Source organism: Herpailurus yagouaroundi, unplaced genomic scaffold, assembly GCF_014898765.1.
Source record: "Herpailurus yagouaroundi ecotype Mexico unplaced genomic scaffold, PumYag 188, whole genome shotgun sequence".
Taxonomy (NCBI): Eukaryota; Metazoa; Chordata; class Mammalia; order Carnivora; family Felidae; genus Herpailurus; species Herpailurus yagouaroundi.
This window is the reverse complement of record NW_024412419.1, coordinates 19,365,142-19,382,085: the sequence shown is the minus strand read 5'-3', so window position 1 is coordinate 19,382,085 and position 16,944 is coordinate 19,365,142. Positions and strand designations below refer to the sequence as shown.

Below are 16,944 nucleotides of genomic sequence, written 5' to 3'. Positions count from 1 at the left end.
ACAGTCTGGCATATAAGTTATTTATTTCTTTATCACAAATCTGATTCTATGACAACTCTCCTACAAAAGACATCTCCTTGGCCTCTGCTATTATTATAGTCATTGGAACAATAGAAGATAATCCAGTACTTGCTGGCTTTAGAAACAGGGAGAGAAGAGTTGTCACCTTTTAACTATTGTTCAATGTCATGTTGAGAATATTTTGCATAAGGAAAGGCATTCTTTACAAATCTTCGTGCCCAATTTTTTCTGAATTTTGTACAGGTATTTATTATTTGATACACGCAATAGATGTGAAGTATAGGAAGGCTTAATAATAAAATGTATTATTTTATTATTAATGTAAGCCATTAATGTACACCACCTAATGTAATTAATGTATTAATTACACCTAATGTATTAATGTACACCACCTAATGTAAGAACCAGAACATTACTAGAAACCATTCTGGATCCTTCTCCGTAGAGACAGTTCCACCCCAGAGGTAACTAATGTCTTGATTGTTGTAATTATCATTTCCTCATTCCTTGTCTTTTTCACCACAACCACATGTACACATTGCCCTAAACAATAGTCTGTATTTCCCCTTGTTTTGGAGCTTTATACAATGGCATTATATTGTGTATAGTCTTCTGCAACTTTCACATTTATTTCTTTAATCAACATCCTGTTGGGTACTTGAGGGGAATCCTCTTTCGCTCTGTGTAGCTTACTCCTCTACAATACTCTGTCCTGCAAACTCTAGCCACTTTGGTCTCCCCAAACTCACCTTTTCAGCTCAGAGTCCTCTGGGCTCCAAATGGTGCTCTACACGGTCATCTGGGAACCCTCAAGGCAATCCCTAAGATCGCCTCATTTGTTTCCCATCTCTCAGAGATTCCTCCTTCATTGCCTTGAAACTTGAATAAGTCTTGAAGACTTATTTCATATATGCAGACCAGTCGTTTTTAAGTTTTTTTTTTTTTTAACGTTTATTTTTTTTTGAGACAGAGAGAGACAGAGCTTGAACGGGGGAGGGGCAGAGAGAGAGGGAGACACAGAATCGGAAGCAGGCTCCAGGCTCTGAGCAGTCAGCACAGAGACCGACGTGGGGCTCGAACTCACAGACCGCGAGATCGTGACCCGGGCTGAAGTCGGACGCTTAACCGACTGAGCCACCCAGGCGCCCCGCAGACCAGTCGTTTTTAATCGCTTCAACTGAGAGGCTGGATCTGGTCTTTACTACTCCATCATGGCCAAGAGCAAGTCTTTCCACATCTTGTTCATTTATTTCTAGGTACTTTATATTTTTTGTTGCTACTGTTTAAAAATTATGTTCTATAACTGTTGCTGGAATATAAAAATGTAATTTTGTTAATTTTATGTCCAGCTACCTTGCTGTGCTCTCTTATTCTAATAATGTATCTGTAGGTCCTTTTGGGTTTTCTAAGTAGGTAGTCATATCATTTATAAATAATGACAATTTTGTTTCTTCCTTTCTAATTATTATACTGTTATCTTACTGCACTAGCTAGATCCCCTGATGAAGTGTTGAACAGAAGCATTGATAGTGAGTAATCCTTCCCTTATTCCTGATTTTAAAGGGACTATTTCATCATTAACATTTTACCACTAGGTGACATATTTCACCATTAAGAATGTTTGCTATAGGTTTTTGGTAGATAGCCTTACTCAGGTTTAAAAATCTCTACTTGTGGTGCCTGGGTGGCTCAGTAGGTTAAGCATCTGACTCTTGATTTCGGCTCAGGTCATGATCTCATGGTTTGTGAGTTCAAGCCCTGCCTGCATCAGGCTCTGTGGTGGTAGTGCAGACCCTGCCTGGGATTCTCTCTCTCTCTCTCTCCCCCTCTCTCTGCACCCCTGTCCCCCACGCTGGCCTGTGTGTGCGTAGGCTCTCTCTGTCTCTCAAAATAAACTTCAAAAAAAATGTCCTTTTCCTCTTGGTTTGCTTAGTACTTTTATCATGAATGAATATTAGCTTTTTATTAAATGATTCTGTATCTATTGAGATCATAATTTTTTTCCTCCTTTATTAATGTGGTAAATTTCACTGGACAGATTTTTCTTTTTTTTATTATCATTATTATTTTTTTAAATATTTATTCTTGAGAGACAGAGCATGAGTGAGGAGGGGCAGAGAGAGAGGGAGGCACAATCTGAAGCAGGCTCCAGGCTCCAAGCTGACAACACAGCGCCCAGTGCAGGGCTTGAACCCACAAACTATGAGATCATGACCAGAGCCGAAGTTGGACACTTAACTGACTGAGCCACCTAGGAGCCCCTTAGTTTACTAGTATTTTGTTTCAGATTCTTGCTTCTATGTTCTGTGCTCTTTTAATCCTTTAAGGTTAGCCTGTAAATTTCCTTTCATTTTTACTTGTCTGGTTTTGGTATTAAACTTATTCTGGCCTGATACAATGAGTTGTAGAGTTTGCCCTTTTTCTATTCCCTGGAAAAGTTTTCATAAGCTATGAAATGATCCTTGATAAAAAGTTTGATAGCACTTGGTAAAATCATTTGAATCTCGTGGTTTGGGTGTATATGTGTGTGTGAATGCTTTATAATATGTATTTCATTCCTTGAATATTTATGAGATCATTTAGGATTTCTGTTGTTTACACTCACACACGTATACACTCAGTTCTTCTATAATGCTTGTTTTGAAAACACAAATTTGTTCCAACACAATTGCTATATTAAAGAACAATTTGAGCATAACCTGAATTTCCTTGCTTCTGCACCAGTTTTGTCCTTAAGAGACACAGAAAAATACCCAGCAGAACGAAGAAGTCCCATAGGAGTACGCAAACGCACACACATACACACCTCAAACATCTCACAAGCAGCTGTGTCACCGTGTGTGTTATGAGCCAAACCCATCCATTTCTGGGGCTACAACTTTCTATCCAATTTCAAATAACTTCTGCCATTTGATAATAACATACAAGCTGCAACCCTTTCCTCCCATTGCTTCATCCACACTCCGTGTGCACAGGAAGGGCGCAGCAGCGCGAATGGGGAAGAAAGAAAACTAAGAAGACCCCAAGTTTTTGGTTTTGGTGACCTGATAGATGCTGACATAATTTACCAAAAATGCAGGAGGTGGAACAAGCGTGGGAGGTGATGAGTTCCGCTTGAGGATGTTTTAACTGCCTGAAGAACACTCAGATGGGCTTCTGAAGTTCAGCAGAGCTCAGGGTTAAAATAGAGAGGTGTAACGGTGATAGTGATTGAGGGGCATCTGGCTGGCTCAGTCGGTTAAGCTTCCGACTGTTGCTTTCGGCTCAGGTCATGATCTCATGGTCACAAGATCAAGCCCCATGTAGGGCTCAGCACTGGGCGTAGAGCCTGCTTAAAATTCTCTCTCTTCCTCTGCCCACTGTACCCTCCCCTGCTTGTGCTCTCTCTTTTCTCTCAAAGAATAAATAAAAATAAAGGTGTTTGTGAGTGAGATCTCATGGCCCTGGGAAGCCTGAGACACCTACAGAGCATCAAAGGAAGAAGAAGCAAAGGAAAAGACAGAAAATGAAGGACCAGAGATGGTGGAGGCTAAGGGGGAAGGTGCATCATGTAAGCCAAGGGAGGATGGAGTTTTGAAAATGAGTGGCCAGCATTTAATGGCTACCAGTCACTGAGGGTTTCCCTGGTCAGATATGATCTCACACTTAATCCTCATGGCCATCCAGAGGTAATGGCGAACACATTCTTTTCAAAAAGGAAACAGGCTCAGGTTTGTTACAGAAGTTGATGAGTCACACAAGTAAACAACACGAACCCCCATTTCCTTTTCTCTGATGCTGGAGTTGACCTTTGACAGTGCTGAGCTGCATGGTCTCCATAGGAAGGCAGAGTCCAGGTTTAAGGAGTTGAGGGGGGAATGGCAGGTGGGGACAAGGGGACAGCACTACGGTGGCGGGGGGCTGGGGGAGAAGAGCGAAGCAGATTGTTTGGACAGGTGGAAGCTAAGGGAACGAGGAAAGGTGATTTTTGTCTGTTTCAGGATAAAGCTGATATAAACATTCACTTGTTCATTCAGTAGACATTTATGCATATTGAACATTTACTTCCAGGCACTGAGGATCCAGCAGGAAGAGCCAACGTCCTCATGACGTTTGGCCTCGTGACGCTTAACGTTTTAGTGGGGGCGGCCAGCAATAAGTAAGCAATTGATAAATACACAATTGTACATGGAGGTAGGTCTACTAAGCACAGGCAAAGCAGGGAGAGCTTAGAGAGTGCTGGAATGCAGGAACGGTCACTAGGGGAGAGCAGGAGCGCAGGAAAGGTCTCTCTGTCCCAGAAGTGACATTTGAGCAGCCCCCGGTCTTGTGGGTCTTGAGCAAGTGAGTGGCATGATCTCTTGGATTTAAGTGGGTTTGGAAAAGGTAGCAGAGAGGGAAGGGGTGAGTGAGATGCCTACTCTTTGTCAGCAATAGGCCCAGGGCTGGGCCTTAGTGGTGAGCAGACATCCTCTTTCTCTGAAACAGGAGGACTGGCTCTGAGGGTGGGTGTCAGAAGAGGGACAGGGACACAAGGGGAGGCCCTGTGGGCAAATGTGAGTCAAAGGATCCAGAGTAGGAATAACGGGTTGAGTCAGGAATAATTCTCAATGAGTACAGATAATACCGTGGGATCGGAGCATAGAGTCCGAGGTGGGGATGCTGGCATTTGGTTTCAGAGGAGGAGAGGTCCTCCTGGTACCAAAGTCTGGCCATCAGCTGTTCCTCCAACAAATGTTTCCAGCACTGGCTGTCTCCACAAGCTTTAGAGTCAGGCCCACTTAGGTTCAAGGCCATTTTTGCCACCAACTGACCTTAGGCAAGTTACTTAATCCCAGCCTGTTTCCTCACCTGAGAATGAGAATAATAGTACCCACTTCGTAGCACTGCTGTGAGGGAGAAATGGAATAATACATTTTGGGCAGCCCCTGGTCATCTAACCCCTGACCCCAGAGGTGGCCCCCTGCAGCTGTATTTGGACAGTACAGTTCTGCTTGAGGCTGCACTCCTGGGAAACAGGTAACAGAACTCGGCACAAGCTTCTGATCCTACTTGAATTGCCCATCTTTCCAAAGCACGGCATGATAACATGGGAGAAATTTTACCTTGCCTTCTGTCTTAGCAGGTACTGTTTCCCACAGCCAGTGATTTTCCATTGTTGAGAAACTGGTTGTGTGTGTGTGTGTGTGTGTCTCCTCGTGCAGCCAGGGGTGAGCAGAGCTTCCTGGCAGCCCCTTAGGCAGATGGCCAACGAAGAGAAGCTGAACCCAGCTCTTTCCCTGACGCCCTGTGACCTCAATGATCACCTACCCATGTCAGTGTCACAAGCAAGGGCAGAGAGTTCAGGCATCATATAGACCAGGTCGCACTGTGTACTCTCACTCTGAGGTCAGGTTCCTTCTCGGGCCACAACGTTTGTGGAAGAAGCAAGGCGTTTCATGCTTTGAGGGGCAGACCATCCCTGAATGTGAGTCTGAGCTCCGGCAGTGTTAGGGGTGACTCTGGAACCTAAGAGGCAGTCAAAGCTCTAAAGAGGAAGTGGAAGGGGGCCTACCCCTGCTCAGTGGGCTTGGGAAAGCTGACCCCATGGAGGGGACAGAGCAGGGGGCTGGGGAGAAATGCAGGGGGCAAGTCTGCACCTCCTGGTCACCTCTTTAGGTGTCTGGGCTTTTCAAGGAGCTGCTGGGGCATCAGAACCCCCATGGGTTCCCCAACACCTCTGCGGCCCCCCCCCCCCCCCGCCCATCCCCAGCCCACACAAGCCACTGTGGCCTGCTACCCTGACTACTCTAGAGTCTCAATTTTTATCTCCTCCAAAGCAAAGGCGGAACCCATGTCCCACGTGGCATCTCTGGCCTGAGGAAATGCAGAATCAGGGATATACGGCTGAGGACACACAGCCAGGGGCAGTGACACACAGCCAGGGGCAGTGACGTCAGGCACCCTCCCCCTTCCCTCCTTGGGCAGTGGTTTCCCAGGAGGTGGGATGAGAGGGCTGGCCACAGTCATATTTTACAGAATCAATAGAAGATAAACCTTTTAATTTTTTTTTTTTTTTTGAAAAAATAAACCTCAGTGGATCTTTCTTCCTCAAAGATATGGCCTTCAGAAAACTGTGGTCCCTGTGCTTTTTATAAGATACCATTTCAAAAAAATATTTCCACAAAAAGAACTTTTGTTCATAAAAATGATTGATCTTTGATGGCTCCATATCGGCCTGTGTCCATTTCCAGAAACAGTGTTATCTGAACAAAAGAGAAAGGCTTGAGAAACGCCTCTGGCGGCCTGCTCGGTCTCCTCACCCCACCGCTGTCCCCATGTGCTCCCTCTGGGGTCTGTTGGCCTCAGTGCATCTGTCTGTGTCTCTTTTCGTGACATCCCCAGCATGTCCATCTGTCCCCACTCTGCCCATTCGTGCGATGTCTGTCAGCCTCTCTCTCTGATGTCTACTGGAGTATTAGGAGGAACAAGAGGTCTGTGTGTCTGTCCTGTTGGGTGAGCAGGTTGTGGGCTTCCTTTTTCCAGGAATAGCTGCTATTGGGATGCTTTCCAGGTCAAGGTTACCTGGAGCTGGGTGGTCAGGGGCACAGGCCTCTCTGACCTGGTCTGTGGTCAACAGGCAAGAAATGACGGCTGAGGGAACTGGAGCCCAGGCTGGTCCCTTCAGGAGATGTCACTGAAGACTCCATATCCCAGGGGAAAAGATGGGTCGCATGTAACCTTCGAAGTAAGTATGCTAAGGGGCCGAGAAGAAAGAGGAACATCGAGCCCAGAAGACGCTGGCTCCTGCTGTTCCAGCCCACACAAGCTCAGACTTCAAGCAAGGGTGTAGCTGGTCCGCCTGTAAAAGGAAAAGGGGCCAAAGAGAAAGATGAGGGTGGAAGGGGACTCTGTCCTGCCATAGACCCTACGCCCGATGGAAGTGGCGGGTCCCTGCCGTCCTAGCAACTCCTCCCCTTCACAGCCCCTCGGGAAAAGCTACAGCCCTTGTTTCCCCAAGTCCCCCCAGCAGTTCCCCATGTGCATGTCACTCCGAGTGTGACATGTGATCTCAGTGTTACTCAGCCCAAGTCTGAGCCGTCCACGCTGAGAATGAGGGATGGATGACAATGCCACTTCCTGCCAATCCTGTACAGTCCTCTGTATGCACACGTGCTCAAAGTTCTGAGTGTGTGAGCATCGCCAAAAATGCGGCCACGTGCTCGTGAAAGCCACTGGGCCAGACGTGTTGACGCTGCGGCACCAGCTTGGCCTTGGCCCCTGTGCTGGGCTTGGTACACGGAAGTGAATAAAACACAGCCCTAGCCGTCCAGATCCCCCACAGTCCACTGGGAAGGCCAGCCAGTGGGTATCTCATCCCTGTGCGGAGGGATCAGTGCTCGGAAGTGGGAAGGACAAGGCTCAGGGAGTGGCTCAGCACAACCTGTGGGGGAAAGAGTAGAAGACAACCCGGCTTTCAGCTCCCAGGCTAGAGGATGGTGCCATCACAGGAGGAGGAGCCTAATGGGGGAAGAAGATGAGTTCGGCAGTTCGGGGCTCATCAAAACTGACTCCACGCTGGTGGGACATCAGGAGGAGATGTGCAAATCAGAGCCCGCCATGTGGTTCCGGAACTTGAAGGAAGTCCGGGGGGGAGGGGCAGCTTTAGGAGTCACCGGGCACAAGAGGTGCTTGAGATCAAGCAAGTGGATGAGGTGAGGGGGGCAGGGGCCGAGAAGGGAGCCCTTCCACACCACCCTCCGACAGGTAATCGAGGGAGGGAGACTGAGAAGGGATGAGCAAAGCAGCTGAAGAAAATCCAGGAGAAGATGGCATCACCAAAGCTAAGTGCAGAGTCTGCAGAAGCAGGAGTGCTCAACTGTGTATGTGTCTCGGGGCACCTGCCGACCGGTCAACCTCACACCAGTGGATGTTTGTGCTTCCCTGCCGTGTGTACCCGTGTGCATGGGGTGCCCACCTCTGAAGGCTCAGCCGGCGGGAGGAGTTCTGGCTGGGCACCTTTGGAGTGGGGCTGACCATGAGGATGCACAGACCGGTGAGGATCATGCAGGTGGGCACGGCACCGATGAGGACCTTGAGGGTCACCACCACCTGCTCCGCCTGCTTGCAGGCTCCTGCCTCATACCCCGCAAACCTGGAGACACAGCATCCCACGCATCCAGCTCAGATCTCACGGAGCCCGGCTCCCAGCAGGAGGGGTCCCAGATACCCCACCCCCACACTACCCTGAAATTTGGATACACTTCCTGGCCAGATCAGCCTGACCATGGCGGAAGGGAGAGTTGAGAGAATGGGCTGGCCAGGGAGGAGCTCAGACAAAACTAAGAATGTGGGGTACAGCCCCCAAGAAAGACCCCTCTCAGTCATGTGCACAGGGCAACCTGAGGCAGGTGGCTCCCCTACACTCTCTAAAGAGCAGAGCTTGGGTCCCTGACTCATGGGTGTCCCCTGGCCCATTAGGGTGGAGAACTCTGCCCTCTTCCTCCCACTCCAGTGGGAGTTAGTCTTTTGTGCCTCTAGTACAGTCCAGCCCTGGGACTCACTCCAGACTGAGAGTGGAGATGCCCAGGGCGCCTGCACCAGAAAGCTTGGAGAAGAAGACATAGGATGAGTAGAAGATGGTCTCCAGGCCTGGGCCGTGCTGGTGCTGCAGCTGGAAGTCATCCACCACATCTGGAAGCATGGACCTGGGGGAAGGGGCTGCAGAATTACCCCTTTTGTCCCCTGGTAGCCATCAACCCGAGAGCTTTCCGGGGACAGAGACCAAATCGGATCCATCCTTGGGTTCCTGCTGCCCAGGACCAGGAGTGGCCCACAGGGAGCCAGGCAATATGTGTGCTTGCGTTTCCTCCCTTCCCCCAACACAGCTGCCCACTGTTCCTGCCGTCTGGTGCTCTTTCAGGAGAGCTCCAGCGACTGAGCTGGTGGCCTCCGTCTCCTGCAGGTGGGAGGGCCCTACCCAGCACAGGGTGGGCACAGGGGGCCTGGGACAACAGGTGGATGTGAAAGAGGACATACCCATGAGGAAGGACATGATGCTCCCACCCCTCCCCCTCACCCAGCCTACCAGGGTAGCAGCAAGGACACAGAAATGCTCATGCCAGATACAAAGGCCACCACATATGCCACAGGTGCTGTGGGCACAGCAGCCAACAGGATTGCAAAAGGCACCATCACCTGGGGAGACAGATACACTAGCTGATCCCTCCACCTGCCCCAGACTTGCTCTTTCAGTCCCACATTCACCCGTCTTTACTAATGACCCTGCACCTGGTCCTTTGCTAGGGATGGAAGACAAATACAGATCAGCCCTGCCAGCTCCCAGGAGGCCGAGGCTCCAAGGCCACTTCCCTGACCCCACCACCTTCCCTGAAGGCACCTCGGTCCTTGCTTCCTGCCTCACTCACACAGATCCCAAAGGCTGATGTCTTCTTCCCAAATCGCTGTAGAACCCATTCCCACAGCGGCGTGCTCAGCACAGCTGAGACCTGTGAACAGACAGAATCGTCCCAGTCCGGGCCGTGCTGCCAATGTCTTTACCCACCCAGGTTCCAGAAGCCCTGGCTTTTAGGTGGGATGCTCGAACTCCACTTTGCCCCCAGATTGGAACCAGTGGCTATGAAGTTTATGACCCCAGACCCAATCCCACCCTCTGCTGGAGCGCAGGTGACTAAGATCGCAGCAGAGTCCAGAATGCTGACCAGAATTTCGGCTATGCCATGTCTTGTCAAGGACCACATAGTTCCCCAACCTAGGCCCCTGACTGACCTTGCCTCTGCCACCTCAGGACCACTCACCAGGATGGTTAGCACCACGCCCTGGACATGGTCATGTAGCCGGGAGGCATGTGTACAGAACAGGACCAGGTAGCTCTGCTCCACCTGAGGAGACCAACAGGCAGTAGGCTTGCATAGGGAACGGCAGGAACTCAGAAGTCAAGGGCAAGGCCTAGGTCTCAAGTCTGGCCTCTTCTTTGGGACCTCGCATACGGGTTGTTGCTGCCATCACGCAATCCCCTCCCCCACAGAGGACACTCAGCCCTGACACAGGGATGAATAACCATTCCCAGTCCCTCCTCACTCTTGCCCGGCTAGTGGACCTCACCACGCAGATTCTGTCAGCTTCCTGGCATCGGGGCCCTGACCCTCCCAGCCCCACAAGCTCTGTCCAGGTCTCTCTCCTCCTTGCACCAAACTCCCTAGGCCCCGTGCCAGCCACCATCTCTCCCTATTAAAGCCCAACTCTGGTTGGTGGAGCCGGGAGACCGAAGCCGAACATACACAGGGCAGTATGGCTAGAGCCAAGGCCAGAGGTACCTGAATGGCTGCTGAGATGAACAGGAAGGAGATGACCAGCTTCAGGTAAGGTGGGTGCCGGACAGTGAGCACCAGCCCAGCCAGGAAGCTCGGGCCTGGGCCTGAGGCTGGGACGGAGGAGCCTGCGACACAGGAAAGTGACACTTGGGCTTGGCAGAGTTCAAAACCAAAACCCACGCCCCAGAGGAGTCCTGTCCCTGCTTCTGCTTCCCACACTCTGACTGCACTCCCTTACCTGGTCGCTCCTTCACCCCTAGGCAGAGCAAACTACTGCACACAGGGTAGGTCACAGCAACCACAGCGGAGGCAATGGAGTAGAGACGAGTCTATGGGACAGGACAGAACTGGGGTGGAGGTGATGTCTCCCACCTACGGAAGAGGGGACACCCCGATGGGGGCAGAGGGACCCTCAGCCCAAGCCCAAGGATGCTGGGTGCCCCTCCTCCCAATCACCACAGCAGGAGATGGAGATCTCAGGGCCCAGAATGGTCCTCCTGCTGCGCCTGTGGCTCCTGCGTGAATAGGAGGGCATCCATGCCACCAAGGGTCTGAGCCCTTCCTCTCTCCGTCTCTCTCATTTTTTAAGGCACAGATTTATTGCTGGGACTTCTGCAAGCTAGACCCTGAGGTTACAGTGGTGAATAAGTGACTCCTGCTTCGAGTGTGGAAGACAGACTCATGAGCCAACAGTTACAATATAGTGTGACTCACAATGACACAGACAAATGTCAACAACAGCAACAGTGCTCCCTGTCACCGGGGGAAGATATACAAGTAATAAAATATATGTAGACATGCACAGGAGTAACAGTCACCTGCTACAGGAAAAGGTTGCCTCTGGGGAAGGGAAGAAAGAAGGAGGCAAGCTTGGGTGGGCTCAGCACAGTTGCACAGGACCCCACATTCAGGACGGTGCTGGGGTAGGTGTTCATGCTCTGCTGTCACCGTCTTGAAATGCTCGAAATGCTTGAAATTTTATCTATGAATTCGTGTTTTGTGAGTGAAGTCTGATGGGATGGTACAGCGTGACTTGACGTACCTGAAGCTTTGTGCTTTGGCTCACATGAGGCTCCACCTCCTGGGGGTGGGGTCTCAGCCTCCTGCTTCCCATTCCTTTGCACTTTAGGCCAGGCCAACCCAAGGCCCCTGTCATCCGCACCCAGAGAGTGACCTGGTACCTTTGGGGAGGGGGCCTGTGGAGGCCTGAGTGGGGGGTGAACATGCATGTGGGTGGAGTCAGTCTGGGAGGGGCAAGGCCACCACCTCTGACCCTCAGCTGGCAGCATCATGAGCCTGAGGGCAACTTGGTGGGGCCCCTCATGCACCTGGACCCAAACAATCCCTCGGTTAGGGCAGTGGGCCATGGGAAGGACAGACTGACTTCCCTGCTGTCTCTGGAGCCCCCTGTTTTCATTTTGTAAAAGGCAAATTTCGTAGCTGGCCCTGCAGATGGGTCTGGGGATGGAAACATGGGACTTCATCGTCATGTCTCTTCAGTGGGTGCTGGGCCAAGATGTGCTACTATTCTCCTCCCATTGATTCTCCAGCCCGGGTGGGGGGCAGAATCCCCTGGAGGGCTTGTTCAAATATGGACTGCTGGCCTCCTCCCAAAATTTGTAAATCGGGGTGGGGCCCAAGATTTGACTTTCTAACAAGTTTCCAGGTGCTGCTGCTGCTGCTGTCCAGGGACTGCACTTTGAGAACCAGAGCTGTATAATTTTTTTTTGCTAAATCTGACGTATTTATTAAACGAGCTGGCAAACAAGAAGGATGCAGAGAAAAGCAAACCGGGGGAGGAGCAACCTGTGCCAGGACCTGAAGGTGAGGGCCACCCATGCTGGAACTCCTTTACAATGGCCACCTGACTGTGCTGGGGGAAGGGCTGGAGGCTGGGGTGCCTGTGTGGGAAGCTGTTGCAATACTGGGGTGACCGGGGAGATGTTGGTGTGTGGGCCAGGCTGGAGCAGTTGGGGATGCAAGGTCATGACCTGATTCCAGATCTGCGGCCTCAAACACGGAGAGGAGTTGGTAATGGGCTGGAGCGGGGGTAATGGTGGAAGAGAGAGCACTAAATGATGGCTCCTGGGGTTCTGCTGGATAATGGTATCACTTGCTCAAGGGAAAAGTCGCTGAACTTGATGGATAAAATAGATGCATGTCCCTTAGTTGCTGAAGAGAGATCTGGTTTGCAGGGAGAGGAAGGGGGACTGCTCCCAGGTCTCCCTTGTCCTTGCACACCAGGGGTGAGGCTGGGGGTGGGGGCCACCTAGTCAGGGCTGAGTGGGACAGGCCACAGGAGACGCTTCCTCCCAAGCTCTGCAGGGACGTCAGACCCTATCCCCTGCCCCTCCCTGCCTGTGTTCCCTCTCCATCCCTCTCCCCTCCTGCTGGTCTGCTTTAGTGGGAGGCAGGACGCCGAGTCCGGCCGGAGGAGCGGGAGGGAGCGAGAAGCGAGCGAGGACAGGGTGGCGTGGGCACTCACCGCGTCGGGAGAGACGGCGACCGGTCCGGGGAGCGCGGCGTCCTCGCACCTGTGCGGCTCGTGGGCGCCCGACACGATGAGGCCGTGGACGGCGGCCCCCATCAACGTCCCCGCCATCTCCATGGTCATCCCTGAGGCAGAGCGGCGCTAGGTGACCGGCGCTGGCGGGCCCGCGGGCGGCGGCCTCCCGCCCGATCCCACGCCCGCACTCACGGTACGCGGTGGCCGAGTCCCGCTCCTTCGGGCAGGGGGTCAGGAGCATGGTGAGCGCCGCGTAGGGCACCTGGAAGAACTGGGCGCCCAGGCCGGGCTCAGGCTGGCCTCCGCGGCCCAGACGCAGCCTCTGGGGGCCCGGGACCACAGCCCCCAGGCCCAAGCCGGTCCCTGAAGCAGGCTGGCACAGCCAGGCTGATCCCCTGTAGCCCAGAGGAAGGGGCGTAGGGCCGGAGCGGTGAGCAGGTGCCGGCAGTGGGGCCCTCCAGGACACCTACCCTCTCCCCTCCACACAGACTTCACGGTGGCCAACGGCCCTCTCTGGGGTTCCCGGAGTCCAGGCTCCGGGCAGGGGAGCCACTTGCTTACCGTGGCCAGGGCCTGGAACAGGGAGTAGAAGGTGGTGTACCAGAGGCCCCGCAAGCTGGTGAAGGGGGGCAGGAACCACAGGAGGAAGTAGGCCGTCGTGATGAAGGGTGTACAGCCCAGCACCCTGTGGAAGCACAGCGGAGGTAGGGCACCAGGACAGGGCGACTCTAAGGGCAAACCTGGAACCACCACACCCCTCTGGGCAGAAATCCTCTGTCCCCAAGAGGAGCCCTGGGCTGGGGCTCTCAGGGTGGTCGGGGGGGGGGGGGGGGGGGGGGGCGGTAGCCTGCAGCGTGGGGCCATTCACTGCAGAACTCTGGGCACTTGGGGCCTCCACTTGCCCATTCTCTGTATCCAGGCCTTCCAAGGCCTCCAGCCCACCCTGGCCACAAGTAGACCCCTAGATCCGGCCTGGAAGCCTTGGAGGCTTTGTCCAGCCCTGCACCACCTGGTGAGGGAAAGCCCCTAGGAATATCTCTGAACTCCTGCATGGCTCAGCCTGACCTACTTGGGTACCAGCACCTATTACTGTCCTGTCCTCTAACCATCCACTGGCTTTCCACGGGGGCTGGGAGCCAGGATCTGTGGGGCTGTGGGGCCGCTCACCAGGGCATGAGTCGTCCAGACCCTGTCCTCCTACTTCTGTTGATGAAGAACCCAGCCACAGGGTCAGCAGCTGCCCCAGACACCTTTCCTCCAAACAGGACAAGTGACACCTGGGCAGCAGGGATCTGAAAAGCACAGGTGGGGGGGATAGCCAAGGCTCCGCAGCATCAGAGAGGGGTGTCTGGGTCTGCCCACCTGCCAGGAGAAAGTGCTGGTGACCTGGCAGGGGGCAGAACTGTGGTGTGAAGGTCTATTTGGTCTCTTTCCAGGGACACAAATCCAGAAGGCTCTAAGGGCACGCCTGCACTAGTGAAGAGAGGGGCGGGGGGAGGAGCTGACCGGCACACACTGGCACATTCCCGTTATCACTCATGCCCAGCCACTTCTGGAGGAGGCTTGGGGGCCCTCATCTGAGGTGGCTCAGTGCAAGAAGGGTGACAGAGGTAGGCTTTTTGTTTCACAATGTAAATGTTTTATTCGTTTTTCTGATTACACAAATGACACACTCGTTATAAAAACATTCAGACAGTACAGAAAAATACGATCAAAGCTCATCTGAAATCCCCCCATCCTGAGACAACTGCCAGAGCATTTTGGTGATCACCTTTTCAGGCATTTATTCATGTGCATTCAGAATTTATAATTTTACCTAAATGAGATCGTATCAGTGCCATTAAAAAAAATCATAGGTACTACATTAGAAATCTTTTTTCTGCTTCCCCTCTGTCCTCCATCCACCATTCCCTCCTATAACCAACATTAACAGCCTATAGATATCCTTCTGTAATTTATTTTCTCCATGCTTATATTTTAACCATATAGAGTCACATACACATACTCATGTACCTACATACATGGGGCGTGTCTTTGTTTTGGTAAAATGGGATCAATTTGTATCCTGTTCCCTCAAAGTAACTTCTCTCACTTGAGGGTCATTACGGAAATCCCTCCAAGTCAACTGGTATGGATCTAGCTCATTCTTTTGAATGGCTACAGAATAGTCCATTATGTGGATATTGCACAACTTATTATACAACTACTTCTGTACTGTTGGGCATTCATATTGTTTCCCGATTTTTCACTACAAAAAGCCTGCAGTAAACATCCTCGAGGAGGTTGCCCTCAAAGGCATGTGACTTCCTGTCAGGTTGGGGACAGAAATGCCATCTGCCAAGTGAAGTACAGGTAGGGGTGGAAGAAGTGGGTACCAAGGAAGATGGGGGGCCCTGTGCTGCTGTCCACACTCACCTGTGCCACATCAAGCAGGAAGAGTTGCAGGTAAAAGGCAGTGGCGCTGGAGGCCACCTGGTTGGGGATCCCCCCAATGCCATAGCACACCTTGGTACAGAATGAGAGGTGACCAGCTCTGCTGTCCTGGGGAGAGACGCAGGAGCTAAGCCCCCCATCTGCGCGCGCGCGCGCACACACACACACACACACACACACACACACACACACAGTTCCCCACACCCTCCTGACCTCCATAAGCATCCTGAGGTCCCTATGTCTGGAGGGCTTTTCCAGTAACCTCTCAGTCCTGATTTGCCCTAAATCATCTTAAAAGGAAGTGAGGCAAAGAGGAGGAAAAAAAGTCCTAAACCATGGCCTCTCAAAGATTCCACAGTGGAAGTTCTTCCTTACACTTCCCTCTCCGTGCTTACTGCTACAGTCTGTTTTACTTTGAGTCAGCAAGCCAGAGGGAACTGGGGGGGTCAGGAGGCCCCCAACTTTGCCACCAACTCCCTGTGTGACCTTGAATAGATCACTGAATCTAAGCCTTGTCTGTCAAATGGAACATTCCTGCCAACTTCAAGAGTTGTTTTGATGCGCAAATGAAGCCGAGTGTTATTTGCTCCAGGATCAGAGTTTAATGTTCAGGATTTCTGCCAGCGCTGAACCACTGGCAGCCTGAAATCAGCCGTGGCGAATTTATACCACAGATATCAGCAAACACTACATGTCAGAGGTGCTTTCTTTATTTTCCTGGGGAGACTGTTTCCCAGCCCATCACTGAGATAAAGTATTGTTTATGACTCCAAATGTGTGCGTATCTCACAAGCCCTAAGCTATCCAGTGAACTCCAGACTGGAATATTCGACTGCCTACTCAGCCCCACATGGTTGCCTACCCGGCATTTCAGCTAAGCATGGTCAAAACACAACTCCTGATTTCCACCCATTGTCCAACCCAACTCCTAACCCTATTGTCCCCATTGCATTAAATGGCCTCCGTGTCCACTCAGCAGATCAAGCCACAAACCTAGGAGCCCTTGATTTCTCTTTCCCAATCCCCCCACCAAATCGATCAGTGGCCTCCTAAATGGCTTCCCTGTTTCTGCTCTCGTTCCCTACTGTCCACTCCCTATCCAGTCGTGTAACATAAATTTGATCGTGTCTCATCTCTGCTTAAAACCCTCCAACAGCTTGCCATTGCAGTTTGAATAAAATTCCGCATCCTTCCCATGGGGCCTACAGGAATCCACAGTCGGCCCCTCCCCCCATTCCCACCTCACTTCAACAGCTCTCAACCATGGTGGCTTCCTTGCTATTCTTCAAAATGACCATGCCCATTGCTGCCTCAGGGACTTTGCACTTCCTGTTCCTTCTGTCTACAAGGCTTTTCCTCTGAGTCTTTGCAGAGCTGACTCCTTGCCATTCAAGTCTAAGCCTGAATGTCATCTCAGAGAAGCCTTCCCTGACTACCCATGTCTCTCTCTCTGTTATACTATCTGATATGTTCTCATTTATTTCCTGCCTCTCCCCACAAGAATATAAACTCTCTGAGAGCATGCACTATAATTTTTTATTCACCACCATGTCCCCAGTACCTAGAGCAATATTTGGCATATGCTCAGTATAGATATGCTGAAGAAATAAATGCCATGAAGACACTATGTAAAAGGCTGTTTCTCCAAAAGATGCTGGGAATCCTTCCTTTTCATCCTTTGCTCGGGGACAT

The 16,944-nt window shown here is 51.7% G+C and overlaps 1 protein-coding gene across 1 annotated transcript; it reads right to left on the bottom strand.

Moving 5' to 3' along the window:
* Window positions 1-6,020: 6,020 nt before the first annotated feature.
* Window positions 6,021-16,938, bottom strand: MFSD2B (MFSD2 lysolipid transporter B, sphingolipid). The gene is made up of 13 exons (XM_040496173.1): window positions 15,235-16,938; window positions 13,987-14,111; window positions 13,381-13,504; window positions 13,012-13,090; window positions 12,799-12,929; window positions 10,552-10,642; window positions 10,317-10,438; window positions 9,798-9,881; window positions 9,408-9,488; window positions 9,068-9,177; window positions 8,544-8,687; window positions 7,958-8,134; window positions 6,021-6,841 (listed from the first exon to the last, which is right to left on the bottom strand). Exons 1-13 carry the CDS (start codon window positions 15,475-15,477, stop codon window positions 6,817-6,819), a joined length of 1,536 nt encoding a protein of 511 aa, XP_040352107.1. The 5' UTR covers window positions 15,478-16,938; the 3' UTR covers window positions 6,021-6,816.
* Window positions 16,939-16,944: the final 6 nt, after the last annotated feature.

Coding starts and splice junctions, on each gene's coding strand:
- MFSD2B (XM_040496173.1), bottom strand. CDS start 15,477: ATGCTTATGGAGGTCAGGAGGGTGTGGGGAACTGTGTGTGTGTGTGTG. Junction 10,643..12,798: donor TCGCCGTCTCTCCCGACGCG/GTGAGTGCCCAC, acceptor CCTGTCCCATAG/ACTCGTCTCTACTCCATTGC. Junction 10,439..10,551: donor AGGGGTGAAGGAGCGACCAG/GTAAGGGAGTGC, acceptor CCTGTGTCGCAG/GCTCCTCCGTCCCAGCCTCA.